We start from the raw sequence: 22755 nt of genomic DNA, 5'->3' as shown, positions 1-22755 counted from the left end.
CACAGAGCCCTTACGATTTTTTTCGTTCTCCGGATGTTGGGTAAATAGTTTCAAATTAGAGTCACATGTTATTTATAAATTATAAGTTATTAGAAACAAAAAATGGGGATTTGGAAAACAGTTGACGTATATATTTCGGTATGAAAATTGATCTAAATAAATGATCAATACTTTGGATGGATTCGTGACTTGATCAACCTAAAAGAAGCATACTATTGCGTTGGTTGATCTCAGATCTAGGATAGGTTCTACACTTATCGGATTCGTTTCTGCCCTCAATCAGATTCTTTAATCTCCATGATACTTTTCTATGAAACAGGTTGGAAATGAATGAGCATTCGATTGTTAGGCATGGGTCTTGTTTTTTGATTGTTATTCTTAATTTGGGTCTCGAAACCTTCACTTGCTTCGATTGGGAACTTATGATATTATATGATCAGATCTTGTTGAACACGAGAGAAACTCTTTTTCTTTATTAATCAAAGAAAGACAAATACAATGAAAAGAAAAACATACACAAAAACAATAAATATTAGCAACCCTTATATAAGCAACACTAAACTTAGGAACTAGAAAAGTAAAATTAGAAAACCTAAACGAACTCTAGCTCTAAATAAAATAACTTAAGCACCAAGAAATCATATTTGGTCCCTAAACTTTAGATCTCAATCATGACCGCCGTTTAATATCTTCCATACCATCCTAATACTTTTTGCATTAACCAATCAGGTCCTTCACATTCGTATTGTATCAAGTTTCACAAGAAACACAACATGTAGATACTACTATTAATTTGTGCTGAAAGAGTACTCATGATTCTCACAAATCAACACTAAAATAAGCAACCTAACGCGGTTTATTTTCTTGGAACATAGTATTAGAACTACCCGAGAAAGATTCCCACTCATTGGTATTATGTGGGATGTCGTAAAGATCACGTTGCTCAATTTCTAGGATTAGGCTTCTTGATTCTTCATGCATTTTTTGTTCACCCCAGGGATGAGTTTTGAATTTCTTTAAGCCCTCTAACTCCATTGCCACATCTTTCATAGTAGGTCTGTCATTTCCATGTAAGCTAAGACATCTTTTTACCAGACCACCTATTCCTTGTAACTGATCAATAGTTCCTTCTCGTAAAACTCGTCGGTCAACAATTTCAAGTATGCGATTATGTTTAACGGCCTTGACAAAGTATGTTGCTAAATTCTTTTCGTCATTGGTTCTTTCTACACAAAGGGGTTTTTGTCCTGTTATAAGTTCTGCAAGAACCACTCCAAAGCTATATACATCACTCTTGTCGGTTAGTTGGCTTGTGTGAAAGTACTCAGGATCAAGGTACCCAAGTGTACCTTGAACAAGAGTGGTGACTTGTTCGTGATCTAATGGTACTAACCTTGAAGCACCAAAATCGGCAATTTTTGCGGTGTAGTTGTCATCTAATAATATGTTAGCAGACTTGACATCTCTATGTATAATTGGCATAATAGTTTCTGAATGAAGGTAAGCAAGTGCACCGGCTACTTCAGCTGCTACTCTCAACCGATTATTCCATGATAGCCAACTCATTCCACCCACTCTATGATGAAGGTGATGGAAAAGAGTGTTATTCGAGATGAACTCATAAACTAATACGGGGACCTCTTCTTCCAAACAACAACCAAGTAGTTTTACCACGTTTCGTTGGATCACTTGTGTAAGAATCATGACTTCATTGATGAATTGTTCTGCCTGCGCCCCGTCCACTACTTTAGACTTCTTTATTGCAACAACACCTTTGTTGGGCAAAATTCCTTTATAAACTGTACCATAACCACCTCGGCCTATAATCCGCTCATCAGAATAGTTGTCGGTCGCTTTTCGAAGTTGTTTAGTGCTAAATATAGTCACTGCCTTGCTAGTCCCTGGTGCGTTTAGCTTTTGTTTCAAAAACACACCCCCATTTTGCTCGAAGAACTTTTCTCGTAAATTTATTAGCTTCCTCTTCTTTATCCCAAAGTATATCACAATCATTCCTAATAATAGTGCCACCATGCCAAACACTAGAGCTACAAGTGAAATAAAAGGAAAACTAGTTACTGGTAGTTATCTTAAACCACAAAGCAAATTAATCTGGTAATTTGAAAAAGAAATATGCCATGTAAAGATCAATCCACATGATAGTATCTTATCACACGAATTGTTATATTCAACATTTTACAAGGTAAAATTTAACATGTTGATACAAGTACATCAAGGTGTCAAGAGGGTGTGCCATATTATGTTTGAATTTTCAATGTAGAAAGTTAAACAAAATATATTTGGCTGGGTTTTTTATAAATGTTATCATGAAATCTGTCATCAAGAAAGTTATAAAGTCGTTCCGAAAGAAAGTGAAAGTTAAAGGGTGTTTCGTAAAAGAATCTAGAAGTAATTACGAAGTTATTTTTGGTATGCTTCTTTAGTATGGTTAGATTATTAAAGGCTATTTAGTACCCTCAACTATGTATCTTGTTTTACAAGATGCGTGTTTAGTATAAATAGAGAGTTAAGGTTATATTTTGTAGTGCCAAGAATTATAATAAACAAAAAGGAGTCGATCTTGGTTGAGATTAAATTTTGTGTCATTTTTCGTATGCCTGAATTTCCAACAATGGTATGAGTTTTGAGAGCTGAGTTTTTGAGAAAGGTAAGTAGTCCCTTTGGGCTACAGGGCCGAGAAGACATTGACCAAAGAAACTATGCATGAAGGTAGTCAAGAGATAAATATTGAAAAAAACAAAAAAAAAAGTAGTCAAGAGTCAAAATTAAAAAAAAGATGGTAATCAAGAACCAGATCTTAAAGACAGAATGCAAAAAGTAACCTGATCTTTGATGGTGGAGTCAGGACATGTAAGTTTAACGGCTACAGGGCCGAGAAAAAGTAACCTGATCTTTGATGGTGGAGTTAGGACATCAAATTTGATAATTTGATAGTGGAGTTAGGACATGTAAGTTTAACGGATTCTCAAGATAGATGGATTTGGAGTTTTGGGGATATGACAGACTTCACGGTTAAGGGTGTAAGGAAGGTTATTGACGACTTTATTCTTCCTTCGTGGGCTCGAAAGACAATATGGTTCAAATTTCTTCCTAGAAAAGTTAATATTTGTGCTTGGAGGGTGTTACTTAAGAGACTTCCTATGAGAATCAATATGGTGAGTAAGGGTATAGACATTCCGAGTTCTTTATGTCCTATCTGTAATGATCATGAGGAGTCTATTGACCATGTTTTCGGTATGTGCTCGGTGGCTAATCGGATTTGGGGCCTTCTTGCTTCTTGGCTTGGCCTACCGTTGTCTTCCTCTTTGGTTCCGATTGAGCTGATGTCTTGGTGGGACACTTTAAGAGTCCAAACTCATAAGAAAGATATGATCGGGATGATTATATTTGTCACTTGGTGGATTATTTAGAGATTCAGAATGACTTGGTATTTGAGAAGAATCGGCATAACAAAGAAACGATATTTGATGAAATTTTAAATTTCTCGTTTTTATGGTATAGTAGCAGAAATCGTAAATGTAATATTTCTAGGATCGAGTGGCTTAAGAACCCTCTATTGTATTTGTAATGTTTTTTGCTTTTTTGTTCTAGCTACTTGCTAGGACTGTTTTTATTTATTTTTATAAAATACCGCCTTTTCAAAAAAAAAAGTAACCTGATCTTTGACTAATAGTAAGAGAAAGGAATAAGAAACATTTATTTTTGTTATCAAGAAAGAAGAATGAAAGAAAGAAATATATAAAGAAGAGAAGCAAACAAGACGAAAGAAAGAAAGAAAAGTAGAGAAGCAAATAAGAATATAGCTTAAAGAAAGAAAGTCAAGCAAGAAATATAGAGATCAAAGAAATAACAAACGGAGAAAAACAAGAAATCAAGAAGAAGCGAGAAGAATGAGTAACAAGCAAGAAGAAATAATGATTATGACGCATGTGGTTTTAAAATAATGGGTCGACTCTACGACCAAGAGGAATTGGAAGCTAATTATGAAATGAACACATTGCTCTAAAAGAAAGTGAAATTAAGTTAAAGGGGTGTTTCGTTAAAAAGTACGTCTAGAATTGTTTATTATGTTTATTTGGTATTGTAAGATTATTTAGTATCCTGAAATAGATTTTCTTGCTTTGCAAGATATGTGTTTAGTATAATTAATAAAGAGCTAGGTTTATTGTTATGTAGTGGAGCAAGAATTATTATAATAAATAGAAAAGAGTCGTTGATTGAAACCAAATTCCGTAAAATGTGTGATTTTGCCACCTATTGTAACTTATAAAAAATAAATAAATAAATTAAAATGGGAAGAATTACCTAATGTGAATGCCGTGATTGGGAATTTTGAGCCATTTGCAAGAGGTTGACAACCATCTTGTTTTGTAGCGTCACCAATGTGTCCTTCCCAACATGTACAAATGTAACTCGCTTCTGTATTAATGCATTGCCCATAACAACGGATGTTGCTGGTTTCCTTGCACTCATCAATGTCTAGTAGAGAAAAAAGACAATTTAATGCAAGTTTGGGTTGGGTCAAATAAAACAACATATAAGGAAAGTTGAATATTAATAATTCAACAAGCAATCAGTGGTGAATGTTAATCTCAACTAGTGTTCTGACTATTAGGCTACTAGGTTAGTTACCCGTATAGTATACGGGTTAGAATAAGTAATTTTTTAAATAATAATATAATGTGAAATACAAAAAAATGTATCACATATATAAAATCTCAACTAGTGTTCTGACTATTAGGCTACTAGGTTAGTTACCCGTGTAGTATACGGGTTAGAATAAGTAATTTTTTAAATAATAACATAATGTGAAATACAAAAAAATGTATCACATATATAAAGATATATTATACGGTAAAAAAGTTACACATTACGCAATTTGAAAATAAAAAGTTGTTAGAAAATTCATAAATAATAAATTATTTCTTTGTTAGTTTTTATATCAAAACTTAGTTGTAAATGGTTACTTTTTTAAACCAACTCGTGGACCAAAACTCATTCTAATCTTAAACTGTTTTGACATGAACAATGTTTGAAACTTTAACCGGTTAAGGAAACCCACCCGTTTCGTATTGATTACTTATAAAAATATAATATTAATAACTAATGCAATATATTTTATATTAAATAAATTAACATATTTATGATGATATTAATTCTTTTATATTATGATGGATTTATTAAAAATTCAAAATGAAATATTAAAAAGAGAAATGTAACTAATATGAGAGAGATGAGGGAAAATTTTGTAAAGATTAATTTTATGATGACATGTGACATTTAAAAGTTTTATTTATTAAATAGTATAGATTAGGCTAAGGATAATAGGACTTGGTTGAGCCCCAAGTGATCCAATCAAAACCCGACACGTAGGCGATGACATGGCCCTGGATCAAAACCCACTGGGGCTTGATGACCACCCCCAAGTATTTAATCCACCCCATGCTTAAAGGCTTGTTCAAGCCCCGTGGTCCTGACCACTTGGGCCGTCCACGCCCCAATTCACTTGTAGTGGTGTGCGCCAACCACCTGCATCAACCCCCCCCCCCCCCCCCAACCCTTGTCCTTAGTAGTTTCAACTTCTAATTTTATTACCGATAACAATCTCAATCATACAAACCTTTAACTCTGTTTATTTTTTTATTACATGGCACATGATTGATTTGATGAAAATATCCCTATTTTAAAATACTACTCCATAAAAAATGTCTTTTATATTTAGAAAATAAAGATTTAATATCATTATTGTGTGCCAACATTCTATCGAGCCGCTCCCTCGCCGACCTGCCACCACCGCAAGCCACCCTCCTGGTGATACATGATTCAACCGGCTGGCGCCCACCTAACTTCACGATTACAACCCGACCCCAATCTTTAAATACGAATTATGAAAGAATCAGCAAGAAATGTAGGATGAATAATCAAGGATTTCAAGCAATAATTCAGATTACAAATGGGAAACCGAGCGCGATGGTTGGCGGCAGTTCCGGCCGGCAACGAGAACAAGTGTCGGAATTGGCAACTTTGGTGGTTGTTATGTCGCTGGAAGACCTGCAACTGTGGTGTTCAGTTGGGGTAGACGAAGGAGGGTGGTGTGAAGAAGGATGAAGTGGGTGGTTGGCGAAGGTTTGTTCATTTATCTCCGGCCACCTCGTTTTTCAGATTTCCGGCGAGTTTGAGGTTGACCGGAGTGGTGTAGTAGTGGTGACGGCATATCTGATTTCCGGCGAGTTTGTCGGAGAACACCATCGGTTTGGCGGAGAGGAAGGGCGTTGTTCTAGAAAGTATGGTAGGCGGGTCCCACTTTATTTTGATATTTCTTTAATTATAATTATTTTAGTAAAAACAATCATGCAAAGTAACTAAAAAAACCGTTGTCATGTAATCGCGACGTCATGCGCCAAATCAACAAACTTAATGATTAATTATTTCTTGGGCTGGGACTGTTATGAGTAACAAAATTGAAAGTTAGGATTACCACCGGTTAAATAGTTAATTGTTAAAAGTCAAAAATTTAAATTTTTAGAATCCAATTTCCCTTAATAATTTGAATAATCAAAGTCTAGTTTTTCTATCATTAATGTTAAAAAAATCCATATTCCTTTTACTACACAAATAGTCAAAGGTACCAAAATGCAATCGTATAATTCCATCACTTTTAGCACCGCTAGCCCCGGTTGAAACAAACACACATTTAGGTGATGTTTGTTTTTTAAAAGATAAAATATTTATATTTTTGGAATTAAGTTTGAAAAATTGTTTATGGCTTTTAAAAAAGCCATTTTAAAAAGTCAGGATTTGAGGTTTTTAGAAAACTGTTTTTTAACCTTTTCAAAAAGCTAAAATAAAATGTTTTTTTGTGATTGCCAGACACCATTTTACTTATTGGCTTTTTGAAAAGTGTTTTCAAACTCAATCCCAAACATGCTCATAGTTTGCGAACCACAGACATATATAGCAAAAAAAGGTTGACCAAACATTTACAGACTGCAATAAGAAAATTATTTGTTTTTTAACGTCTACAGACTGCTAAAATTAAACAATATAAATTTTACATAATTTAAAATTTAACCGCTAATTTTTTTTTCAAGAAAACAAAATTTGAGAGACGCTCACCAGATTTACAAGAATTAAATACTATTTTCCCCTAAAATTTAAAAAAAAACAAAAAAAAAACAAAGAAAAACCTTGTTTCAAGGAATTTGGAATTTGGGGAATACCGAGATACCATCAAAGATTTGAATTGAAACCTCTAAAAATGTTGAAAAACAATCAAAACCCACCAATTATTTGATCTTTTAACACATCAAGAAATAATTTTCCCAAATATTAGAATCAAAATACCATTTTTTCAGAAATAAAGATGAATCTGAAACAAATTTTTAAAAACATCCATGTAAAATTAAATCTTGAAAACAATAAATTTCACCATTAAATGCATAATAATAATTAAAAAAAACATTAGCCGCTAACTTGAGGTAGGGAAGGGGGCAGAGGTGCGGCGCGGAGGGCGGTGGTGGCGTGGGGTGGCTAGCGGAGGCAGGGAGAGGGGCGTCGGAGGTGTGACGATGGAGAGAAAAGAGGGGGTGGAGGGGTTGCTAGGGTTTGATGAAAACATTTGATGAAAACATTTGATGAAAAAGATTTGATGAAAATGATATGATATGAGATGGGAAGAGGTTGGAAGATAAAAGAAACTCATGGTCCAAATCTGTATCATGAAGAGAGCGCACATATATTTTTAATGAAATGTATTCCGAAAAATAAACAAACTACAGACCTAAACGTCTAAGTGTGTCATATAAAAGATGTCAAAAAAAACCTTTTATAAAAAAACAATCACCCTCTCTTCTAAAAGCTAAAAGTTGAAAACATAATTAGATGCAAACGTACCCTGGCAGCCTGGATCTAGATAAGGATTTCCTTCATACCCGTCTTTGCATTTGCAGCGATACCCACCGATATATGTGTCAATGCATGAACTATTTCCCTTGCACTCATTAGCCTCTCTGCAAGTACGGTTGCTTTCGATTACCCATTCCAGCAGTGTTGGGACGATGGGCTCCCTGGTATTATACTGGGAAGAATTAGATAAATCTGGTAGACCATCAAACTGAAAAGTTTCGTCGCTAAGAAAAGCAAAGCTGCAAGGATTGAAGGACGCAACACTTGTGTGGTTGTCTACAGACCCAGATTCAGCTTGAAAAACTTTGACTCCCCCTGGTATAGATGTCTGGCCACAGCCGATTCCTCTGCAGTCGCCATCAAGCACATCTTTTGCTTTGTCGCACATCCCAAAACAGCCAGCAGCGAAGCGATCAGCCTCGCTAGCTATCACGGCAAAATCACTGCATCCAATGACCGTGAGGTTGTTCTTTTCAGAGAAAATAAAAGGCGTCGTTTCTAAGTTAAACCATCTAGAAAAGTTTGCAGTTAGATTTCCAAACTGGTAACATTTTGAAGCAACATAACTGGTGACTGACATCTTATGATCTGAAATATTGTGTATTTGAATGTGATCTAGTGATGTATTAATGAATAGCCTCGGTGGGTCGTAACTTGAGTTGCAGATGAGGTCAAACGTAGGGTCTTTGGAACAACCCGAGCCTACACCAATACCAAAAGGGTAAGCAACTGTCAAATTGCCGCATCGATTTGGGCAGTTTGGCTTTGCTATGTTCCCAGTTGCACTTTGGGGTAAGGCCATATTCAATGGTAAACTATTAAACAAAACAAGTGTGAAAAGAAGAAGCATGTTGTGTTTTTTATGCTATTAAACACTTTTTATGCACGGGTTTGGTTGGGGTTTTAGTGAATGAAACTATTTATAGAGCGAACAGTGTTAAGTTCAAGTGGGTACATAATTAACTTTTAAAAGTAAACAAAACCTCCTTTCGGAATAACAAGATTTTAAATTAAATGTTATACGGAGTATACATTCTAAAAAACTCAAGGAATAAGAAACAGTTAAAAATACACAAGCATTATAACTTTTTTTTTTAATTACCGAACCTGTTAATGGACATAACCGTTATGACAAATGGTAAGATGTGGTTTGCGGCCAATTGTGGAAAGCACCCCGAGTCTAACGTGAACAGTTTTGCCTAAGTTATTTTTATTGTAAAAATGGTAATATTTGAATTATATAATTCATGTATATATTAATTCACTTAATTTATTCAAGCTCTCAATTTATTATTATTATTATTATTATTATTATTATTATTATTATTATTATTATTATTATTATTATTATTATTTGCTATACTTAGCTCTTAAAATTAATGAAATATGCTATAGAATTTTAGCCATTGAAAAATATATTGATATTCCCTAGTCAAGTATTCTCACATTTTATTTCTCTCTTTATTAAGAAGTAGAACTACATTTTGGTGAATTTCTGTAAACGATTATCTTTGGATATCTGATAGTCGTGTAAACACTATCAGATCAAAATTATTTGTGGTTTTCAAATATTTTTGACCGAATGAAACTCAGAATTATATGAGCAAGAATCAAGTATGGATTTTTGTATGTTATGATGAACCAGAAAAACTTTGTATGATCAAGATTACGTTATATTAGGGTTTTCTGGGATAATATCATAACTACTTTGCAGTTATCGTAACTGAAAATATGCTCATGTTTTGTTATTAAACGTTGTAACAAAATTAATTAATAAATTAATTTTATAATACGTTTTTAATAAAGAAACATACGTTTTTAATATAGCCAGGGGCGCTGCCCCTTGGACCCTGCCAGAGGCTGCCGCCCCTTGGACCTTGTTACCAGGGGCGTTGTCCCCGGACCCCCGCCAAGAGGGCGTTGCCCCCTTGGAACCCCATGACTTAGGGGATTCGCCTCTAAGTTCTAATTATAATAAGATTAAATAAGTGTGCACCTAGCACCCCGCTTATTTAGATTCATATTACAATTAACTTGATTAACAAATTAATCCCAAATTATACTAAAATCATTAACACTACATAAAAAAAACATTTTAATTTTAATTCAAAAATATAGTAATATTATAAATTGTCGATATCTTGATTCTTGAAGACTATAAAGTCAACAATATGTACAAGGTGCGAATGACATCTATGGATATTTTCATTGATGTTCGAAAATATGTATGCCCTTCGCTATCTCAAATACGTATAAAACAAAAGTTTGAAATTTCCTCCGGTATACGCGTATAATGGAAAAGTAATCTTATTTGGAAAATTTCAAGTGAGCACTAAATAATGAAATATCATAAACTTACACTTTCACATTGGATTTGCCATTTGTTACATTCACATGACATTTTAAATCTAACAAATAAAATCTTTAAACTCTTCAAAGAACTTCAAATCGTTCATAAAAAAAAATCAAATAATAGTGATTAAATTACAAAACGGTGAAGTAATAAATTAATAACAGTAGATTATAAATTTATAAGAAGCAAAACAAAAAAAATCAAATGAAATTAAGGAGGGTGAGATGACTGAGGATTTATTTTAAAAAGTCAACAAATTTCAGGTCACCTAAGTTAAAATGTTTGTCTATAAGGGTACAACAGACGAATCATAAGTACTTCATGGATTAACAAGCACCCATAACTATACCAGAAACAAAAGCGTGCATAATGAAAAAAAAACAAAAAACCGGAAATTCTTGCGAGTGTGTAATTTTGACTGCATGAACCTTTTTTTTTTTTTTCATATTTCAATCAAAGCATATGTGCCTTGTATTTGCAATAGAATATGAACATCAAGAGTTTGATCTTAATGGAATAAATGATTTGAATTAACTTTGTATAACTAGTGAGTTATTATTTTGGAACTTGAATAGATACAGACGGTTCAGTTGGTCGCAACTTGCTTCCAAGCCATACAGACGTGCACCGCAACTAAACCCACAAACCACTAGTCAGAAATATTAACGGCGGGTCTTAAGTGGCTCGTGACAAGCAATTCAACGTGTGCTATCAAAAATATTAACTTTGTATAACTGGTGAGTTATTATTTCGGAACTTGAATAGATACAGACTGTTCAGTTGGTCGCAACTTGCTTCCAAGCCACACAGATGTGCACCACAACTAGACCCGGAAACCACGAGTCAAAAATATTAATGTCACACCCCAACCTAAGGCGGAAATGCCGGGGCGTGAGCTGATTATTTACAGCTTTCAAGGTACTAACATGCAATATTAAATGTGACCATATCTATTAATTTTAATTAAATAATTCAAAGTACATGATTCCAAAAATAGAACAAGTAATGACAAAATAAAATTAAAGTTCTTGTTTCTTCTGTTAACATGCAATCCTAAGTATCTTCAAACAACTTGGTAACACCATAACACACGGTAAGCTACATATGTGTTAAAAATACAATAATTTTGTCAACACTATGTTGAGTGAGTATAACACCAGATTTAAGACACAATAATAATATTAATAATAAATAAAAATGCAAACCGTTCCTGTAGGATAAACAGTTAAGCCATAACACATAAACAATCAATCAAACCATAAAGATAGGGTTCAACCAATTCCACACAAATGGACATTGATTACCAAGCTAGGACTAAGTCGTTGCCATAAAAATGGACATCGGCTGCCAAAGATAGTCGTATGATCATATTATAAATGAGGAACTTTGATGTGTGTGTAATATATATGTTGTTATTAAATATTTTTCACACTTTGTCGGGTTTTAAAATTGGGTTTTCACTTAAACTTAATAAAACACACAAATGGCAAGTGTACCAATCGTGTAAGTAATATAGTCGCGGTAAGAACCGAGTATCAATCCGTGGACATGTAAATTTCAATATTAAATCCTTGCATTTTAAAATAACCGTAAGAAATATCTTAAAAGTTTTAGTTTTTTTAAAAGTAATTTTTAAAGTGACTTATAACAATAATATAAAGCAAGCAAAAATATGATAAAGGAAAGATTCAAGATTTAAAAGCTATCACCTTAACTTTAGAATCCACTTGACTTTTTATGATGGTAAACTCAAATATATGGCAAATTCACTATTTTAATTTGTTTATGGAAAAGAGTAGTCACTAGTTATAGATAACTATTCATTTGATTTTTTGGAAAAACAGTATAAATTATACAAACTAATCACCTCAAATCATAATTGTAAGTGAACCTTTATGTTGAAATTTAAGGATATAGATTATCATTCAATTACGAAACTCAAATCTAACAACCGTTTGGAAAGATTACATGAAAAACACCTAATCCACCTATGGTTGATTAAATTAGAAAAAGTTCAAGTATTCCTTTAATTTATGAATTTTCAACCCAAGTGTAATATCAAAATAGTTGTGTTAACAAAATACTTATATTACTTAACAAGAATATCAATTCATAACAAATGTTCAATCTTTTCAAATCTAAACATGAGGATATGTGTTTAACCAATTTTCATGTTAATATGCAAGAATTATTTTAACTATTTCTAGATTAAAAGTTATAAAGTTGCAAGAACAACATTTATAAATAAATGATAAAATCAAGAGTCTTTCAACATAACAAGACATACCATTTATAATTCTTGTATATTAATTTTAATTGTTTAAACACAATATTTTATCATAGGATAACCAAGAATTAATCATTATTTCAACATAAAATTACCATTTATTATTTCAAACCATCAAAAGTTATCAAGTTTCATCATAAGTTAAGGTGATATGAAAAGTTTAGCTCATGATAATAATGAAATATACATCAAAATAAAAGAACGAAGCATTCATAATTAACTTTAAGATAATCTAACCCAAGAACCAAGCTAGATGATTATGTGAATGCTAGAACCCCTTCTTGATGTTGTATGGATCTTCAAGAGCTTCTTCTTGCCTTCAATCTTCTGGAAATATGGTGATAAGGGAGTGTTTTTGTGTATGTAATTCGGTGTGTATAGAAGAGAACACAAAAGGCCAATTTATAGACAAACTGATGCATGAGGCACAGGGTATGCCAAATTCGGCACAGCCCATGCTGGTCCCCAAATCTCTGACAGAATATCTCTTGTACTTGAAGCATGTGCACACATTTGACCATCGGGGTGTGCCAATTCAAGAATGGGCTGTGTGAACCCTAGTTGGTATACAATAGTACTTTTTGCTTCCATCATGTTAGGCATCCGGCTGTGCCAAAGTGGGCACATGGCTGTGCTTGACCTTGCTAGATGACAAATTGTACTTTTCTTTTTGTTATGTAGACACCAGGTTGTGCCTGAATGAGCGTACGGTTGTGCCTGACTAAGAATTGGGCTGTGTCTTCCTGGGCATGGGACATGCTTAGCGCTGGAAGTTCATTTCATCGCCGTTTCTTCTAGAAAATTGCTCGTTTCTCTTTTATTAGCTCGTTTATCCCTGGAAATTCAAATTAAACAAGTTAAGTATCAATTCTAACTAAAATTCCCAAGAAATACCATAAATTGGAGCGTATTTGATGTATAAAAGATGTATAATTTTGTGTACATCAAACTTCTTCAAAATGCGCTCAAATAAAGCAAGTAACAAATAACAAGTTAGGCAAATTGATATACACACAAGGATAAACAGTTGCGGTTTAATACTATATAATATCAAAATAGCTAGTAGGCATATGTCCTCAAAACAGTAAAAATGAGTAAAAAGAGGGGTGTGAAATACTCACCTTATTAGACGAGCAAACTAAAATAATAAAATAATAAGAATGAAGACAGCGATTCACACGTTGACAATATAGCCTGTAATAATGATGGATTGATCAAGAACGGCACAATGACCCGTCGGCACTAACGAGATGAGAAACAACGTATATGAAGGTCACCGAAATCAAATTGGTATTGGGGGTTTTATTGGCAATGTATTAAGGGTTCGATCTCCACGTTAAATTTAATTTCTATGATCGTTTATATGTATTTCGCATTAGGTTTAAGGTCGGTTTGTTTAATACAAGAAAGCAGAATCTCCTTGATTGAATTAACGTAATTAGAGCGTAGGTGTGGACGAAATAAGTAAGATTAACAAACTATTTGATTCAATTTCCAAATTGGGAACGAGTATTATGGTCCAAGACTTCACAATTGTTGATCGGGTTTGAATGTGGGCATATGGGTCGCGTTCTAAGGGCTGGTTGAACCGGGTTGATAATAATAATAATAAGTTAATCAAATTTTAATTTTAGACCCCCAGGTTTAAAGATGGAAACATAACTGGGTAACATTTCAACTTTAGGGTGAAAATTGCCAAACTTTGAAAGTTATATACATATATTACATAAATTATTAAATAATAACATATTTACAAATAATTAACTCGATAATTGCGATAAAATTTCCCGAACATCAAGATGGGTCGGGTATTTAATTAACTCGATTATTTCGAGTCTTCGTTCTTCTCCCTATCGATCCACTTAAGCTTCGACTGCCTTGCTCAATCCACTCAAGTTCGGAGTCTTCCTTCTTGGCTCACACAGAACCTCTTTTCTCTTGGCTCACACAGAGCCTTTTCGATGGTTTTTGTTCTTCGGCTATTGGGTATTTAGTTTCAAATTAGAGTCACATGTTATTTATAAGTTATTAGAAATAAAAAATGGGGATTTGGAAAACAGTTGATGTATATATTTCGGTATGAAAATTGATCTAAATAAATTATCGTTGTACTTTGGATGGATTCGTTGATCAACGTAAAAGAACCATGCTATTGCGTTGGTTGATCTCAGATCTGGGATAGGTTCTACACTTCAATCGGAATCGTTCTTTCCGTCTATCAGATTCTGTAATCTCCATGATACTTTTCTGTGAAACAGGTTGGAAATGAAGGAGCATTCGATCGTTAGGCCCGGGTCTTGTTTTTTATTGTTATTCTTAATTGGGTCTAGAAACCTTCACTTGCTTCGATTGGGAACTTATGATATTCTATGATCAGATCTTCTTGAACATGACTGAAACTCTTTTTCTTTATTAATCAAAGAAAGACTAATACAATGAAAAGAAAAACATACACAAAAACATTAAATATTAGCAACCCTTATATAAGCAACAGTAAACATAGGAACTAGAAAACTAAAATTAGAAAACCTAAACGAACTCTAGCTCTAAATAAAATAACTTAAGCACCACGAAATCATATTTGGTCCCTAAACTTTAGATCTCAATCATGACCGCCTTTTAATATCTTCCATACCATCCTAATACTTTTTGCATTAACCAATCAGGTCCTTTACATTCGTATTGTATCAAGTTTCACAAGAAACACAACATGTAGATACTACTAATAATTTGTGCTGAAAGAGTACTCATGATTCTCACAAATCAACACTAAAATAAGCAACCTAACGCGGTTTATTTTCTTGGAACATAGTATTAGAACTACCCGAGAAAGATTCCCACTCATTGGTATTATGTGGGATGTCGTAAAGATCACGTTGCTCAATTTCTAGGATTAGGCTTCTTGATTCTTCATGCATTTTTTGTTCACCCCAGGGATGAGTTTTGAATTTCTTTAAGCCCTCTAACTCCATTGCCACATCTTTCATAGTAGGTCTGTCATTTCCATGTAAGCTAAGACATCTTTTTACCAGATCACCTATTCCTTGTAACTGATCAACAGTTCCTTCTCGTAAAACTCGTCGGTCAACAATTTCAAGTATGCGATTATGTTTAACGGCCTTGACAAAGTATGTTGCTAAATTCTTTTCGTCATTGGTTCTTTCTACACAAAGGGGTTTTTGTCCTGTTATAAGTTCTGCAAGAACCACTCCAAAGCTATATACATCACTCTTGTCGGTTAGTTGGCTTGTGTGAAAGTACTCAGGATCAAGGTACCCAAGTGTACCTTGAACAAGAGTGGTGACTTGTTCGTGATCTAATGGTACTAACCTTGAAGCACCAAAATCGGCAATTTTTGCGGTGTAGTTGTCATCTAATAATATGTTAGCAGACTTGACATCTCTATGTATAATTGGCATAATAGTTTCTGAATGAAGGTAAGCAAGTGCACCGGCTACTTCAGCTGCTACTCTCAACCGATTATTCCATGATAGCCAACTCATTCCACCCACTCTATGATGAAGGTGATGGAAAAGAGTGTTATTCGAGATGAACTCATAAACTAATACGGGGACCTCTTCTTCCAAACAACAACCAAGTAGTTTTACCACGTTTCGTTGGATCACTTGTGTAAGAATCATGACTTCATTGATGAATTGTTCTGCCTGCGCCCCGTCCACTACTTTAGACTTCTTTATTGCAACAACACCTTTGTTGGGCAAAATTCCTTTATAAACTGTACCATAACCACCTCGGCCTATAATCCGCTCATCAGAATAGTTGTCGGTCGCTTTTCGAAGTTGTTTAGTGCTAAATATAGTCACTGCCTTGCTAGTCCCTGGTGCGTTTAGCTTTTGTTTCAAAAACACACCCCCATTTTGCTCGAAGAACTTTTCTCGTAAATTTATTAGCTTCCTCTTCTTTATCCCAAAGTATATCACAATCATTCCTGATAATATTGCCACCAAGCCAAATACTAAAGCTGCAAGTGAAATAAAAGGAGAACTAGTTATTGGCAGTTATCTTAAACCAAAACGCAAATTAATATAGTAATTTGAGAAAGAAATTTGTCATGTAAAGATCAGTCCACATGACAATATCTTAGGACACATTATTATATTCATATTTTGTTTGGATTTTCTATGTAAAAAGTGAAACAAATTGTATTTGACCGAGAATTTTATTGAAAGTTAATTATGAAACAGGCATCAAGAAAGTTAAAAAGGTCGTTCTGACAGAAAGTAAAACTAAGAGGGTGTTTAGTAAAAGAATTTAGAATTATTTAGTAAGTTTATTATGATATGTTTCTTTAATATTGTAAGATTATTCAATGTTATTTAGGCTCAGTTGTGGACATGTTACCGCCACCACCATCCTCTGTTGCGAACCCCACAACGGGTGCCGCTAGCGAGCCCACGCCAGCCCACTGGCTTGGGCTAAAGTGACCGTTGGACATTGCGATGTGTTATTTTTGACCGTTGGTTTGGTAAAATAAAAAAAAACTTTTCTTTTAATTATTAACCTTTATAAACCCTCATAATTCCCTTTAACAAATTACCAACATTCTTAACTCTCTCTACACTACATCAAAAACAATATATTCCAAATTCCCATCTACATTATATAAAAAGTATGGATCAATATGGTAGTTGCTATCGACCGGAAATGCCGTATGGTCAAGACGACGATGCGGTGTTTGACGCTACTGAGATGGAACAAACTTGAGTCAAATGCAACCACCGTCTCCCGACTTTTTTGTTCCGGAGAAACAAGAGGCTCGTACCCAGGCCGCTAAGGGCAAATGAGCCAAAAAAAGAACCAAGGAGGGGCGGGAGGCTCGAGCCTAGCGGCCGAGGAACTCGTTCCAAAAAGAAAAACAACTCATTGGACAAAAGATGAGAAAAAGGCTTTGTGTCGTGCCTGGGTTGAAATATCCGAAGATCGAAAAGCATGTTTTTTTAAAAGTTTATTTATTTTTGTTTTGTTTCGGATAAAAGTTTAAAAATATGTTTGTGAGTTATCTTTATTTAATTGTAGCGGGCTATCAAAGGCATTGTGTATTTTGGGCAAAAGTGAAGGAGTTTTTCTATAGATTGATGGGAAGTATGGATCGTACCGACAATATGATATCGCGGAGATGGTCCGAAACTCACAAATACGTCGGACTTTTTACAAATTTGTATAATAGAAACAGTCGTCGAATGCGACCGAGCGATAACGATGATCTTCATGTCTACAGATTCACATGCGACGAGTGGAAAGGCGAAGTTTTCAACAAGTACGGAACGGTAAAAACGTGGGACAAGGACGAGTTGTGGCAAATACTCAAGTCGTGCTCGAAATGGATCGAGTTAGTTACACCGGACATTAATGGTGGCTCAATGCAAAAGCGTAATTAATCTTAAAAGTTAAAATAGTATATTAATATTTTAGCTAAACGTTTATAAATTAAACTAACAGTTGAAAATCATCACGTTATTAATCTTAAAAGTTAATATATGTTACAACAATAATGCATGTAATCTCAAATTCAACGTTCATATATTCTGAATTTCTTTTAATAAAACGTGAAATAAAAACGTGAGATGGTGTAGGTCACGGAAACTGTTGCTTGGTGTGTTTGGTGGTTGGGGTGTCGTCTAGGAAGAAAAATAATAAAGAATTGAAGGCACCCCTGGATTTTGATAACTGCCGCAATCTTTGGAGTTAGCAAGAAGACAGACGACAATTATTGGAGCATGGGTTCATATTAGGCTCGTTGAAGCGTTTGGGTATCATTACTAGTAGTTATATATATATATATATATTTAAGAACTCTTGAACATGTTGAATACACTTGATTTTGATTGTTCTTGTGTTTTTATTACTATTAAGAGAGGCTAAACTTGTGAGAACACTCTAGGTTATGGTTGAATGATGATTGTTTGATGAGCTTTTGGTCATTTTTAATGAACATGTGTTGAGTTTTAAATGTAAAGTTTTGATTTCTATTGTATGGTTTCGTGGTATACTACTTTGTATGATAATATTTTGTTCTTATTTAAACCCCCGTGTGATCTTGTGTTGCATGATATAGTTTCGTGTCGGTTTAGGGTTGCATGTCTTACCGTTTACTAGGTGTTTTCGGTTGTTTATGATCTAGCTAGACATAGGGTTTATTTGGTCAACTTTGTCTAACACGGTAGTCCACCTCTTTTTAGTCCTACCCGGATAATTAGAGTCGGTTTGTCCTTTTGCTTAGCCGTTTTAGGTTGACCGTTGCGAGACACAGATCGAATCATCTTTATTAGGTTAGGTTGAATTGTAAGTCGAGCTACCAAGTGATTTAAATTGAATTATCTCTATTTCCCTAGATTTGTTATGAGTATGAGTCTTAAAGGAAATCATGACATTGAGACCTACCCGGAGATTTGTCATTAGGATACGTTAAATTTTCACCGGTATTTATTAAGTGTTTTCTAGAGTTGCTTAGGGGTTTATTAGTGAGACCTACCCGGATATCTAGTTGCCCTTCGTATCTTTACTTTACCTATTTTTAGAACCCGGTTATACATGTTCGTTAATATCCGAGGCTCATTGATCATCATTAGGATACCCAACCTAGGTGGTTCCTCTTCATCATATTTGAGAGCTCCGTTAGTGCCGTTAAGTCTTCCAGTTAGTTTCGTTAAGTTAAGTTAGTTTAAATTAATTAAAATAAAATAAAAAATATTAAAACCAATTAAAAATCTTTCAGGGCAGGACTTAGTTAGGGTTTAGTATCCGAGCCACCTCTAGTGTCCTTGAGTTCGATACTCGAACTTCCTTTCTCTTTGCTACACGCAACCGGTACACTTGCTGGTTGTGTGAACTAGGTTAGGTTGTTTGGTTTTAAAGCTTCGTTGCGATTCGTGTTTATTTTATAACTATAATTTTGCACATCATTAAGTATAGTCATGATTTTTTTCTATCAATCTATCTATTAAGCAAATAAATGGCAGTTCTGTCTATCAATATGTATGGTCTTGGATCAATAATGATCTTTCTTTAGAATTCAGATACTTGATCGATCCACTTCTATTATATCAATATTAATCACCAATGTTGGAATTATGGTTCTTATTTATAGTGATAATTATATGTCTCATGATCAGAATACTTGAGATTTTTTGCTTATATGAGTTTTTTCAGTACTTCCATGTTCAGATTAGTTACTAGTTTAAATTTGATACAAATTTATATATTTTGGGAATTGGTTGGAACGTGTTCATATCTATTAATAGGATTTTGGTTCACACGGCCTATTGCAGCAAAGGCTTGTCAAAAAGCATTTGTAACTAATCGTGTTGGTGATTTGGTTTATTATTAGGCATTTTAGAGTTTTATTGGATAACGGGGAGTTTCGTATTCCGTAATTTATTCCAAATATTAAATAACTTGATTTCTAGTAATGAAGTCAATTTTGTGTTTGTTACTTTGTGCGTTGTTCTATTATTTGCCGGTGCGATTGCCAAATCTGCACAATTTCCCTTTCATGTATGGTTACCTGATGTAATGGACGGGCCGACTCCAATTTCGGTCCTTATACATGCTGCTACGATGGTCGTTGCGGGAAATTTTCTTCCCTGCCCTATTATTTTTTTAACACTTAGTCAACGTTTGACTTAATAGCCGGGTTCAAATTGCACGGGTTTGCAGACGTTTGGGAGCCAAATGCAAAAAATCCACCACAGGGGTTCATCCTGTGTTTTGTTGTTGACCACAGACATGTAAATTGCATTTACTTCAAAGAAGAGAAGAGAAGAGAAGCAAACAAGAAGATAGAAAAATGAAAGACAAAAATAAGAAAGAATAGAAGCAAACAAAAAGATAGAAAGAGAAAGAAAGAAAGCAAAAGCAAGAAAGATAGAGATCAAATAAAGAAATAAAAAAAGAAGAAGAAAAAACAAGAAATCAATAAGAAACTATAAGAATGAATAATGAGCAAGAAGAAAGAATGATTATGACCCATGAGGCTCGATCAGGTAAAAGTGCAAGATAATGGGTCAATTTCGTGATTAAGTGAATACAGAAAGCTAATTATGAAACAAGTCATGTAGAAAGTTAAACACATCATTCTAAATGAAACTGAAATTAAAGGGGGCGTTTTGTAAAAGAGTTTAAAGCTGTTTACTAAGTTTACTTTTGTATGTTTATTTAATATGGTAACATCTTTAAAGGTTTTTCTTGTTTTATGAAATGTGTGTTTAGTATAAATTGAGAGTCAGGTTATTGTTTTGCTGTGTTAAAATTATAATAAACAAGAAGGAATCGATCTTGATTGAGATCAAAATTCTTGTCATATATATTCTTGGGTATGATTTTCCAACAAATATTCTGCCACCTAGTGTACCTTATTATAAAAGGATAGAATTACCTAATGTGAATGCCGTGATTGGAAATTTTGAGCCATCACGAGGTTGACAACCATCTGGTGTTATAGCGTTACCAATGTATCCTTTCTTACATGAACAAATGTAACCCCCTTCCGTATTAATGCATTCCCCGTAAATGCATTTGGTCTTATCCTTGCACTCATTGATGTCTATTAGAGAAAAATGTAATACAATTTAAACCAATGGGCATTAACTAAGGTTTAAGGGCAAAATATGAATTGTGTGAAATAATATGTTAATGTTAAAAAGTCCATCTTCTTTATACGATACAAATGGCAAAAGCTCTCAAAATTCCAAAGTATAAATTTAGGGGTGTCAAATCTTGACACGAACCCGACATGAAAAATATAGGCTTTTGGTCGGCTGACACGACCCGTTTTCTTATGTAGGTCAACCCGGACCCGACAAGTTTAAAAAACAGGTCAACCCGAACCTGACCCGTTAAAAAGTGGGTTGACCTGTTAACCCTTTTAACAATTTTAGAGAAGTTAATATTTTGATTTTAGAGATAAGAAGTTTTAAATTTTAATGTTAAATACTTAGATTTTTAATTTTTCGTATGTCAATTAACTTTTAAAAGTAAAACTAATTACTTTTTATGCTACTTTTATCTATTTTTTTTAGTTCTAACTATCTATTCTCTAATTATTTCATTCGTTTGTTTTTATCTTGAGCTAAATATGTGAACATAAGTTTTTTAATTGGAAATGAGAGATAAATACATATAAACAATTAAATTTATCATAAATTATTAACAAGTTTTATATGAATAAGAGTAATGAATTGTTTTATTTATTACTAAGTCAATCGATATAACTCATATTCGTATATGAACGTAAAATGGGTTGACCTGAAACACAACCCGAACATGACACGGATTTAAATGGGTCGACATGACACGAATAAAAATATGGGTTGGGTTAGGGTTGAAGAATCTCAACACGCTAACCCACCAACCCGAAGCCCATTAACATGCCAACCCACCAACCTGACATGATTTACACCCCCAAAGTATAATTCCATCACGTTTAGCACAATATTTGAAGTAAACGGTTCGACTTCATTCTTCTACTTTTCCTCCGTATATAAAGTTCAAAAAGCATATAGTTAAAGTGTTCATTCAAATTTCAAAGCTTAAGTGATGATATGATTGAGTGGTACAAAATTTAACTTATAATGTTTATGATAATAATGGTGGCTATAAAGTCAAAACAAAACTTGTTTAAAAATAAGTTGTGGAATTAGGGTTAAAAACAAAAAGTCTTGTGGTTGTAATCGTGGATGAGCTATGTGGAATGTGGTTTTCTCAACTTCATTATGATGTCCCATACACAGACATTGTTTAGGTACGTAAAACTCAGCCAATCATGCTCCCATTTACCCCCAAAATCCCTCAAAATTCAGCCAATCATTAGCCTTGCCCCCGTATTGGTCGTTTGGTTGAAAACACTCACTGAAAGCTTTTAAATCGTTGTAAGGTTTGGGCGCGTTCATTTCGTATAATTCCTAAGAATTTGGAAACATTGGAATTTATATCCCATGACATTACGTGTTCGGTTGGATAGGGAAGGAATTGAAAATTGAAAGTAACTCAATCAAAACTCATGTTCATTGGAATTCAAGAATCTCTTCACTTTCCAAACGAAAGTTTTAAAAAACATCGATCCACGCACTTGAATTCCTTACGACGAGTTTTTGTATTTGAAAGACAAGAACATGGCAATATTTGAGAAAAAATGAAGGGAAGATATTATTAGAGGACAAGTAGAATTGGATTG

General features: G+C 34.0%; 1 protein-coding gene and 1 pseudogene across 1 annotated transcript; both read right to left on the bottom strand.

Moving 5' to 3' along the window:
• Positions 1-709: 709 nt before the first annotated feature.
• LOC143612118 (wall-associated receptor kinase 2-like) lies at positions 710-8883 on the bottom strand. The gene is made up of 3 exons (XM_077086179.1): positions 7912-8883; positions 4324-4497; positions 710-2045 (listed from the first exon to the last, which is right to left on the bottom strand). The coding sequence occupies exons 1-3, from the start codon at positions 8771-8773 to the stop codon at positions 847-849; spliced, it is 2235 nt and encodes a 744-aa protein (XP_076942294.1). The 5' UTR covers positions 8774-8883; the 3' UTR covers positions 710-846.
• A 6463-nt stretch (positions 8884-15346) lies between these two features.
• LOC143612122 (wall-associated receptor kinase 3 pseudogene) lies at positions 15347-17019 on the bottom strand (annotated as a pseudogene).
• Positions 17020-22755: the final 5736 nt, after the last annotated feature.

The sequence above is a fragment of the Bidens hawaiensis genome, unplaced genomic scaffold (assembly GCF_021521415.1).
Source record: "Bidens hawaiensis isolate Kalapana, Puna unplaced genomic scaffold, B.hawaiensis_p1.1 tig00033232_1, whole genome shotgun sequence".
In the NCBI taxonomy this organism is placed as follows: domain Eukaryota; kingdom Viridiplantae; phylum Streptophyta; class Magnoliopsida; order Asterales; family Asteraceae; genus Bidens; species Bidens hawaiensis.
This window is presented reverse-complemented; position numbering and strand designations above follow the sequence as displayed.